General features: G+C 36.6%; 1 protein-coding gene across 1 annotated transcript in view; it reads left to right on the top strand.

Annotated features, from left to right (window-relative positions):
• LOC127172990 (testis-expressed protein 264 homolog) overlaps window positions 1–12,266 on the top strand; it is a 55,240-nt gene that overhangs the window by 13,033 nt on the left and 29,941 nt on the right. The window contains exon 2 of the mRNA XM_051122572.1: window positions 1,172–1,393. Coding sequence (XP_050978529.1) covers window positions 1,172–1,393 — 222 coding nt within the window. The remainder of the gene's footprint in view (window positions 1–1,171; window positions 1,394–12,266) is intronic.

The raw sequence follows: 12,266 nt of genomic DNA, 5'->3' as shown, positions 1-12,266 counted from the left end.
GCTCAGATATAGGATTTTGGGTAAATTTGGACAGGCCCCTTGTCAAAACGACCACGTTATAGCTTCCCAAAGGGTAAATTGCAACTTTTTTTTTTAAATTTATAACTGTATTAGCGACAGCTGTGGGCCGATGTCCTTAAAACTTTCTGATCGGCCTCTGTTAACCTTGTCTAATAGGTGCTCAAAATTCATCGGTCAAAGATGGACGTGTTTTTCTTTGAGATACGCAAATGCCTTGTGGCACTTGATAGACACTTGTGACACCAAGACCGTGCTCAGCAATTTTCATGTTGATAGGACAAATGGTACTGCAGATACAGCCATTTTGATGTTTATCCCCTTCTTATAGTGCCACCAAGTAGCCAAGCTCCTTGATTTTCGTCCTGTGACCTCAGATTGAGCTTTTACATAAATGTTCTGAGTTTGGCAAATATTTCTCATTCCGTTCAGGAGTTATAGGCATTTTAGTACATTTTGAACCTTTTCGACTGGGAGTCGAAAGTTCAACTTTATTGATAATTACTGATATTCACCCTCCAGAGGATCTTCCTGCACTGGTTTGTTTTCGATCGGGTGAGAAACCTAGGACTAGTTCGCATAGAGTAGATTTTCAAAAAATCCAAAATACATGAAAATTTTGCCAGGCTCACAATCGAATCTCAGGCATGCATTTTGACCAAAGATAACCAAGGATTCCAACTACATAACACACTTGAGCCTGCAACTGATGGTTTAGAAGTTACAAGCAATATTGTACTCTTGATTGCTGTAGTGCCCCATTGGGCCAATTGGAGCGAGCCTTGGTCACGTTGTAGGTGGTATGAGTATTACCATTCCTCCAAGTTTCAAGTCTCTACGACTTACAGTTTGGTCTGCACGATCAGTTTTATGTGGAGATTGCTGATCCTTGGCCTTTCTAACATTTACAACAGGGTTTCAGCGCTATGCGCTTGAACCCCTGATAACTCCGACTGTATTTATTTGAAAGAAGTCAGTCATATACACCTAGGATGGCTTAAGGGTGAGTAAAACATGGGGTAATTTTCATTTTTGGGTGAACTATCCCTGTAAGTGATGAAATGAGATTGCTTTCTTAGCAATCATTTTTGACAGTAATTTCAGTATATACACTGGTTCTCCATTACAAAACTTGTGTTTATGTGTGTTGTAGGTTCCAGCACAGAAGTGTCGCTATGCAGTGGGGAGTATTTTAAGTGAAGGCGAGGACGGACCCAATGAGGAACAGCAGCAGCTGTATGAGAAGCACGGCTTCCGGGTTTTCTCTTTCCCAGAGGTCACACATGTCGTCACAGCCTCCTTCCCTTACCGAACCCCTCTTTCTATTTTCCTGGGGGTGCAGCGGGTCTATCCACAGCTGAACTGCTACATCAAGGTAACATCGTCATCATCAACATTTACCAAATCCCTGTTCTTTAGCTTTTCAACTAAACTTGAAGGCCAAGTTGGTGCAGTAGCCTAATTCAGGTGCGTTTAATTCAAGTCGCCCCCATAGTGTGATTGATTCCGACAGCTTGCTTCTGTTTCCTTCAACATGATTGGTGTACTGGCGTGTAGAGGTTGTGAGGGAATGAACGCCTAGTCTGTCAGTGTTACTGGCCTCTATCTGGAGGGATGGAGACAGTAATTATTAAGCAGTAGACTTAATCATAGCAATTAAGGACAAAGAGAGAAGAAAAAAGCTGGGGATGAGGGCAAAGAAAGCAACAAATGAGAGTTGCAGGATTGTGAATTAGGAAGAGGTGAGTGGAGTAAAGTGCAGAGATTTGTATGGAAGGGAAGCAGCTTAGAGTACAGATGCATGGTTAAGAGATTTTGAAGCTGTGGCTTAAAGGGATAGTTCAGCCAAAAATGAAAATTCTGTCATTAATTACTCAGCCTCATGTCATTCCAAACCTGTAAGACCTTCGTTTATCTTTGTAACACAAATTAAGATATTTTTGATGAAATCCAAGAGCTTTCTGACCTTGCTGACACTTTTAAGGCCCAGAAAGGTAGTAAGGATATCATTAAAATAGTCCATGTGACCTCAGTGGTTCAGTTGTAATTTTATGAAGCTACATGTAATGAAGCTGGGCTCTACGTTAAAACGCCAGCTCCTGCATTAGCAGCTCTACACGCATATATCGTAGTACTCTTGTACTGACATGGTAAAGAAATAATTTCTGAATAAAGTCATTAGGGGTTAACCATAAGTCGTAGAGACTTGAAACTTGGAGGGATGGTAGTACTCACACCGCCAACAACGTCACCAAGTCGGCCTGATGGGGGTGCTACAGCGGACAAATGTACAAAATCAGAACCCTTGGCTCACGCCAGACTAAACTCATGCCTCAGATTAAATCGTGAGCATGGCGAAATTTCGGGTATTTTGGATTTTTAGAAAAACCTACTTTTGCAAACTAGTCCTAGATTTTTGCCTGTTTGGAACCAAACCAGTGCAGGAAGATTCTCCGGAGAATGAATATCAATAATTACCAAAACCAAGAAATTTGAAGTCAGCCACTGGGGGGTGATATCACATTTTTCAATGGCGTAAATGATTATACATTGCACGGTTTGTAACACATATGCATGATATTCATATAGTGTAGAACTCCTCATTATGGATAACTTTGCCAACTACTTTTGCGAACTAGTCCTAGGTTTTTCCTTCAATATGGGAAAAACTCTCTAGGTCAATAACTATCAAAAAATGTTGAAATTTAGCCTTTGCGAAGCTATAATGGGGTCGTTTAGATAAGGGGTCTGTCCAAATTTACCCCAAATCCTATAAAGCCTAAAGGAAAACTCAAAACTTCACAAACCCTGCTGAGCACATGCAACAGGTGATTCTAAACAAGCATGCAAAGATTTAAGGAGATCAGACCACAGCTGGTGCTATAACAATCAGAAATGTTAAAAAACATAATATTTCTATGGCAAATTACCTGGATTTGCCAAAAATGCTTTTTAAACCATTGACTTGGTGGTTACAGGCTTGCTAAATAATGTATTTTTTCTTAGTGCTTCAGTTTACTTTCTGTCCCTTATAGAAATCTTGATATCATCAACTTGCAGTTCTAAGCTTAAGAAAGTCTGAAAAACATCTGTGTAGACCAATTGGTGGTAAATGTTGACAACCAATATGTCATTATATTGGATTATTCCATCTGTTTGGACATGGATGGCAGTGTTTCAGTAAAAACACTGCTTCAGATTATTTTAAAAAAATTCAGCAATGAAAACCAGGCTTATTTCACTTCCGAAAAACAAATCATGTCTACCCTGTTTAAAGTCCACATCTAAAGCATAGCACTCTGGCAGCAAGCTATCAGCTAAAAAATGTGAAATAAAAACAAAGTTTAGATAAACTAGTCGATCAAACTAATGCACAAGCTGGTTGTTGCATGGTTTGTTTCTCTTTGAAAGTCTTATGATACCATGTGGCATGTTCAGTTTTGTTCGAACAGCTACAGCGACTATATAAAAAAAAAATGTTTTTGATGATATCAAACATCTCCGACTGCGCAAATCCTTCACATCAAACCTGAGATTCAGATCCAGCATGGCTTTGTTTACATTACATAACACAATTCCTACGGTCTATCAACATACATCGCATATGCATGGCCTCACGAGAGACCTGCAGATACCCGCCCTTAATCAACACCTAGGAGCCTGCCAAACAGAGCGTTTTTTTTCTAGCGCCTACATTCGTTCTGCTCTCTTGATGCCTCACAGGCGGCGTTTTTTCAAAGTCACTCTTAAATATATCTTTTAGAAGCGAATTTCCATTTTAAACAGCCCTCTCTTTTTACATCACCAACAAAAGGCAAATATTTCTGGTCATGAATAATCCATAGCAAAGGCCGTCTGTCCGTAGCTCGCGTGGGCTGCGGATGATTGAACTTTGCGTAGTCAGAATGAGTAATTTGAAGGCAGTTGGTGATGTGAGACGGAAGGATGGTCCTCTCTTGTTCGTGGGCAGATTGCACAGAGACGCTTCTAATTCTGACTAGGACAGTAGAAGGGAATCCCTATGGCAACCAGACCCATTCCTGGTGGAGGTCGTTCAAGTGGAAACCTTGTTCTGCTTTCTTTGTGTTTATAACGTGCAGTAAAGTGACATTATGGCATCGCTTACCCATGCATGCGTGACTGCAAAGTATAATTCTTCAACCTCGATTTAACAGAATTGTGCATGCTTTTTGGTCACAGTTACTTGCTAAGGCAAGCATCACTATTACTGTTCTCGAGCTTAGGGTGTATGGGTTTAAACAAACTGTTTAATGCAATTAAATTTAACCATTTCTAACAAAATAAAATTTGGGATTTGTTGCTGTGTTGTATGTTTGCATGTGGCTATACCTGTGGTTGTCAAAAAAAAAAAAAAAAAAGTTAATTTTGCCCTCACTATCGATCAAATGTTGGTGATCAGAAAAATTTATAATTTTTCTCATGCTCATTAAAGTTCCATTTTTTTGATAAAGTTTTCTATTTTATTATACTTCAAAATAGCCAGCCATTACTCCAGTCTTTAGTGTCACATGATCCTTCAGAAATCATTCTAATATGCTGATTTATTATCAATGTTGGAAACGTGCTGCTTAATATTTTTTTGGAACCTATGATACTTTTTTCAGTATTCTTTGAATAAAAATTCATTTATTCAAAATATAAATATTTTTAACAATATAAGTCTTTACTATCACTTTTTATTAATTTAACACATCCTTGCTGAATAAAAGTATTAATTTATTTTACAGAAAAAAAAAGAAAAAATGTGTTGACCCCAAACTTTTTTTTTTTTTACAAAAGATTTCTATTTTAAATAAATGCTGTTCTTTTTCATTTTTATTCATCAAAGAATCCTGAAATAAATATCACAGTTTCCAAATGAGAGTAAAATTGTCCAAATAAAGTACTTAACAATGTATATTACTAATTAAAAATTAAGTTTTCATATATTTACAGTAGGAATTTTACAAAATATCTTCATGGAACATGTTCTTTACTTAATTTCCCAATGATTTTTGCCATAAAAGAAAAATCAATAATTTTGACCAATACAATGTATTTTTGGCTATTGCTACAAATATGCCCCAGCGACTTAAGACTGGTTTTGTGGTCCAGAGTCAAATATATATTGAGCAGCCCAACTGCTGAAACACTGATAGATAATAAATCTGCATATTAGATTGATTTCTGAAGTATCATGTGACACTGAAGACTGAAGTAATTATGCTGAAAATTCAGCTTTGCATCACAGGAATAAATTACATTTCAAAGTATATTAAACTAGAAAACCACTATTTTAAAGTGCAATAATATTTCACAATATTACTTTTTTTTCTGTATTTTTAATCAAGTAAACACAGCCTTTATGAGCAGAAAAGACGTCTTTAAAAAACATTAAAAGTCTTACTAATCCCAAACTTTTGAATGGCAGTGTAGGAAAAATAAAACACATTACCATATTTTAATTGAGCAGACTACTATATTGGGTTAAATAAACTACATGTTGGATTTTAAAATTAATTCTCAAATGAATTTTAGTGTTTTCATGAGGCAGGATCTGGATTTCTATTAATTTAAGGCCAGTTTAAATTATTCATTTAGTTCCAATGTACTGTATATTGATTTAGACAAGAAGCAAAAATTATTATAATTTTTTAATGCGTTTTTTATAAATATTGTTTTGTCAGTTTGGGCAATAAAGGGAAAAGTGTAGCCAAAAATGATAATTTACTCACCCTCAGGCCATTTAAAATGTAGTTGAGTTCGTTTCTTCTTGCAGATTTGGAGAAATTAAGCATTACATCACTTGCTCACCTGCAGTGAATGGGTGCCGTCAGAGTCCAAGCAGCAGATAAAACATCACTTTGACTTTTTCCACTGTGCTTGATCTGTGCATATTTCTCTTGATTTAAAAAACTGGAGAAAGCAATATTATAAATGGAATACTCATATTTTTTCCAGAAATGATTGAATTGTATATTACAAACACGTAGCACAAGACATTAATTGATGAACTTGAGTTGTGTGGATTACTTATGATGTTTTTATCCGATGTTTGGACTCTCATTCTGACGGTACCCATTCACTACAGAGGATCCATTGGTGAGCAAGTGATGTAATGCTAAATTTCTCCAAATCTGTTGCAAAAAAAGCAAAACTCATCTGCATCTTGGAAAGCCTGAGGGTGAGTAGATATTATAACTTTAATTTTTGGATGAAGTATTCCTTTAAACAGGACAATTGCTTTGAAGGAGGCACCCAAGTATACTTTTCTTCAGAGAAGTTAAAACAAACTAGTTTATAATGAAACTCAGCACAGATGATTGTGATTTGTTCCATGTCAATTCAAGCTCATATTGTCATTTGAACTCAGACAAGCCATTACCAACTGTTTCTGATACGCTAACCTGAGTTTAGCAACCCGTCAGACATCCTGACAGCGTTGAGAACGAGCCTTCACATCAGCGACGGCCCCTTATAACTCACACATGTCACGCAGAACCTCAGCGGCCCTCATCAAAGACAGGAAGGGCAAGAGACGGCACAAAGTGTCTGGAGATCATGATTGAATGAATGGGATCAATATTTGGTCAGTCTTAGCCCTCCATTTTCTCTTACGTGAGTACACAGGAGGAACAGCATCTTTTTTAGACCCCCGGTTACTTCCCTGTTCTCCTCTTGGTCTGTATTGATCCACAGGTTCAGGTTAGCTGTGCTAGGATAACACTACATGCTCATTACGTCCTGGCGGTTCCTAACCTCAGTCCTGCAGGTTTGATTTCTTCTCGAGACACAACGGTAGTTCATCGACCAAGATCAAATTTAAAATCTTTGGTGTTAAGACCAGTTATGAAAGCACTGCAGTGCTTCCTAAAAAAAAGTTTAAATTTGCTCATTATGTTTAATTTACAATTCCATGTTGATGTTTTGTTTTCTGGGGTAGTTTTAGTCATAAGCACTAAAATTCATAATTAATTATTAGACATTCAAAATGTTCTTCTAAGTTGCTGAACTATGTTGTTTTGTTTTGACCCAGTGTTGCAGGAGCCATAATGAGGACACGGTTGCCGTTAAATTGGCTCGTTCCAGTTACACTCCCTACTATAATGGGAATGTTTAAAGTAACAGTGACATATTCTAGATTTAACTTTTCTAATTAGGATGTCATTATTCAAGTTACAAACTGTGAAAGGATTAAAACAATAAAATAAAAGAAAACCAGTGCATAAATGATGCTGTTTTAAATGATCAAGAAATGACAAATAATAGTGACTCAGACTTTGTTTGCCAGACCAGCCAGAATCTCCTAGCCAAAACAAATGTGTGGTGTAAATCTAACACCCCAGAAAACACTCTTCTTACTGTGAAATATGGTGGAGTTAGCATCATGCTGTGGGGTGGTTTTTCATTATCCAGGACTGGGTTTCTTGTTAAAACAGAAGGAAAAAACAAATGGTGAAATATCCAGGAAAATTTCGCAAGAGAACCTAGAAAAACTGCCGCTTGGGGCGGAAAGTTCATTATTTACACTGGATGAATTGTGACTGTCAGTCAGAGCCGTGCTCCCAATCTGGTTCCAGAATCTGTGGCACTGTTTTAGAAATCCAGTGCACAGGTGACATCCGGCTAACTAGAACAACTGTTGCAACATGAGCCAAAATTATACTTGCCTCAAACGATTTAAAGAGATCGTTCACCCCCAAAAAATGAAAACTCTGTAATCATTTACCCAACTTCAAATTCTTCCAAATCAGTGTCAAAAAGAAATTAAGGTTTTTTGAGAAAAACATTCCAGGATTTTTCTTCATATAGTGGACTTCAGTGGGGATAAACAGGTTGAAGATCCAAAATTGCAGTTTCAACACAGCATCAAAGGGCTCTACACAATCCCAGCCAATGAATAAGGGTCTTATCTAGCAAAAACCACGGGGACGCCAACATGTTTGAAAAGGGCGGGGTCACTTTTAGTAAAATGCCTGTAACTCCTGAACGGAATGAGATATCTTCGCCAAATTCAGAACGCTTATGTAAAAGCTCAATCTGAGGTCACAGGACAAAAATCATGGAGGTTGGCCACTTGGTGGTGCTATGAGAGAGGAAAAAAAGTAAAAATGGCTATACCTACGCAACTATTTGTCTTATCAACATGAAAATCGCAGTGCATTGTTGTGGTCCAAAGTGCCACAAGTGTCTATAAGGACATTTGTGTATCTCAAAAAAACATGGCTGCCATTGGCGATGAAGTTTGAGCACCTATTAGACAAGGTTAAAGGAGGCTGATTGGAAACTCGGTGGGTCTGTTTGACTCACAGCTCTTTGGGGTTGAAAGAAACTTGAAAGAAATCAGCCACTGGGGCAGTGATAATGCATTTTTAACATTGTAACATTGGTACGTTGCATGTTTTTTTGCACATGCACGCGGGATTTGTACCATATGATGAACTCCTCATTCCAGACAACTCTGCCTCTAGAACCACTGCTGTCAATCAAATCGTTTTTTACATGATTGAGAAGATGTAAAAAACCTACTTTTGCAAAGTAGTCCTAGGTTTTTGCTTAATCTGGAAAAAAACACGGCAGTGCAATTCTCTAGGTCAATAATTATCAAAAGAAATGTTAAAATGTACCCTTTGGGAAGTTATAATGGGGTCTTTTAGAAAAGGGGCCTGTCCAAATTTACCCCAAATCCTATAAAGCCTAAAGGAAATCGCAAAACTTCACAAAACCTGCTGAGCACATGCGACAGGTGATTCTAAACAAGCATGCAAAGTTTTAAGGAGATCAAACCATAGTTGGTGCTATAACAGTTAAAAAGAAGGACCTCAAATTGCAGAAAACGTTCATACATACATGCATGCACTAGATCTTCCCATTGTACGATCGATCTCCTGATTCTGAACAACTTTGCCTCCAGGACCACTGCTGTCAGTTACCATTCATCCACTGTAAATAATGAACTTTCCCCCCCAAGCGGCAGGTTTTCTAGGTTCTCTTGCGAAATTTTCCTGGATATTTCACCATTTGTTTTTCCTTCTGTTTTAACAAGAAACCCAGTCCTGGATAATGAAAAACCACCCCAAAGCATGAAATGAAAATGGGCGTGGTCAAATATACCCCTAAGCCTGTAAACCCTAAATGAAAACTCAAAACTTCACAAAACTGATTGACTTGGGGCACATGATTCTAAACAAGCATGCAAACTTTTATGGAGATCGGCCCATAGCTGCGGCTATAACTGTTAAAAAGGTGCAAAAATTTTGTATTTCTATGTAAATTACCCTCAACGTGACCTTACAAGCATTTGTGATTAAAGAGTATGTATATATATATATATATATATATATATATATATATATTTTTTTTTAAATGGACAATTGTTTCGCTAGACAAGACACTTATTCCTCGGCTAGGATCATGTAGAACCCTTTGGAGCTGCGCTAAAACTGCAATTTGGACCTTCAACCCATTGTCTCCCATTGAAGTCCACTATATGGAGAAAAATCCTGAAATGTTTTCCTCAAAAAAACTTTATTTTCAACTGAAGAAAGAAAGACTTGAACATCTTGGATGACACTGGTTGAGTAAATTATCAGGAAATTTTAATTCTGGACTGAACCAATCCTTTAAAAGTGCATTTTGTAATATCAAGTTTTACTTTGTGTTGGCTTACACACTAAACCATACTAAAGTAACTGTAGTGTGCTATTTGTTATTACATTTAAAATGAATATTTGAAATAGCAACTCCATCATTACAAATTACACACACAGCAATATTTAAATAGAAATGACATTAAGGTAGTTAATCAAACGTGCTTTGAGTACATTCAGCTGTATGCTGTCTTACTAAAGTGGGCGAAAAAAGCACTCTAAAGTGAAGCTAATTGCATGGCAATTGACATGCAATTAAGTGTCTTAAAACATTACATTCATTACGCACTTACATTCTTCTAAAGTATATTTTTCTGTACTTTAGGTTTACTTATGCGAGGTGAGTAAATGATGACAGAATTAAATTAAAGACAGCTATGGGAAAAGACTAAATTGAAAACCACAATATACAGGGTGCTGCATATAATGTCGTTCATGGTTTCCTGCTTGATTGGTAGGCTGTCATGAACTCAGACCTCAAACTACTCAAAATTCCTGATCGTGTGGGCAACTGTCAGCCTTGTCATTTGGAATATGTATTGCAGTATCTGACAGTCAGTACATCAGCACTTGGAATGTCAAATACTTTTGCTCTGATCAGAATTTTGATTTTTGTCACATTGTACCACAAATTTATGTCTTATCTAGCCGTGTCCGCCTCTCTTGGTCTTTCTATATCTCTGCTTTCAATCCCATAGCATTAAGCTGAAAGTCCACAATCAAACAACCAAAGTGGCCATGAACTTCTTGGACCAGGAGAAATGCTCTTCCAAATGCCACAGTGACATTTTAGCTCAAAAGCTCCCTCTAAAGATTATTGGAGAAGGATGACAACATGAACCAAACCTTCCTGCTGTTTGCTCGTGAAAAAGCTCCATGTTTGATAATCTCCTATTGTCACGCTGCAGGAGAGATGGAGCGTATTTTGTGCAGCCTGTCCTGAATCCTCACAATGATGCGCAAAATGTGAACATCTACAAGGAAGTGTTTAATTAAGATTAAATTCCCATTCAGGGTATTTTATTGGCAGCTCGTTTAGATAGAATCGACAACCGGGTGTCACGCTGCGTGTTTTCACAGTCTCAGTTGCCTGGTTTCTTAATTAGCTGTTTGGTATTTCAGGTGAAAGGGTGTCATATTAACAGAACGCGTGATGAATTTTACACGAGCTACTTGTCTAGCCTGCTTTCTGAATTTCTCCCTTAATAAGTGACGTAAATGTATTTTTTTTTTTTTATAATGCTTTAGGCAAAAAAGAGAACCATTAAAGTTTGCTGATTTTCAACTATTTTTGTTTCGTTATGCTACTGAACAATGTGTACTCTTTCTTCATGTTACCTGCATCCAGATTTCTACTCATGTAGCACCAATTTTAAAAAGATGTAGACTTTCTACTTAATAGGCAGCCAAGTTATATTAAAAGCCCATTTTGCCAGCAGTAAATTACCACTTTAAGTGCCGTTTGATCGTCTTATTGAAGGATATGCGCTTAATGTGTTTCTAATAATAAACCTGAACACAACTGGTCAGCAGCATAATTGAAAGCCTTAAAGCCATTGTACTTAATCGAAATTGAAGTCTGCTGCTATATTAGAATTGCCACAATCTGTAAGTTAATTTTACAGTATATCGATTTGAAAAGCCATTAACCAAATCAGTCAATAAATGGAAAGGCCTTTAAGAAATTATTTTAAATAAGTTATTTATTTTTTATTTACACACACATACATATATACACCTAAATTTTCTGTCCAATAGCATTTTTTTCAGTTGAAAATTGGTTTAAATGCAATAAAAAGATGCCATATATATGAAGTACCTCTTCTATGTATGGACTTTTCAAAAAGGATTAGTTATTTGTAATTTTTCTGTTATTCAAAGAGACAAAATATCATGTGGTGCGACCGTTTGGACATAACTCTTGTTTTGGAAACATCTTTGAAATGACCCTAAATATATTCTGATTAATTTTCTGATTAATAAAATCATTTGGCATGATTTCCAAGCTGTTTTGTAATCCTGTACAAAAATGCAAAGCATTTCTATTTATATTTCCATCATAACATACAAACTTTGTCCGATGATTTCCATTTTATGAAATATCATGTGGTGCGATCATCAAGAAACTACCATTTTGGGACTTTTATGTTGAAATCCACTCAAAGATAGGTCTTTCAATAGCAATTTTTTCAATGACCCATGGAAGCATCAAGCAGGTTTGCAACTCTTTTAAATTTGGAAAAAAATAACCTTTTTAACGACTGCTATGTAGTTACCACAGTTGGATATCATGTGGTATGACCTCAGAAAAACAATGAATATTAAGTTATTAAGTATTTATTTTTATTATAAATTTCATAGTGACCTTGTTTTGTTTAGGTGGCCAATTCTGTGCTTGTAAATTCTGACTAAATTTGAAATACCATGTGGTGTCAGAATGGTATCAGTTTTATGCAATTTAGAGAAGAAATAAGTCTGCTAACTACATTTAAGAAGGCACCTCTGAAATTCTAAAACAAAAATATGAGATCATCATTTACAAAAACTCAAAATAAAAGCAAATACTTTGTTTCTAAACAATTTAATTAGTGAAAACAT

The sequence above is a fragment of the Labeo rohita genome, chromosome 11 (assembly GCF_022985175.1).
Source record: "Labeo rohita strain BAU-BD-2019 chromosome 11, IGBB_LRoh.1.0, whole genome shotgun sequence".
NCBI lineage: Eukaryota > Metazoa > Chordata > Actinopteri > Cypriniformes > Cyprinidae > Labeo > Labeo rohita.
Note: the sequence above shows the minus strand (reverse complement) of the source record. Positions and strands in the feature narration are given on the sequence as shown.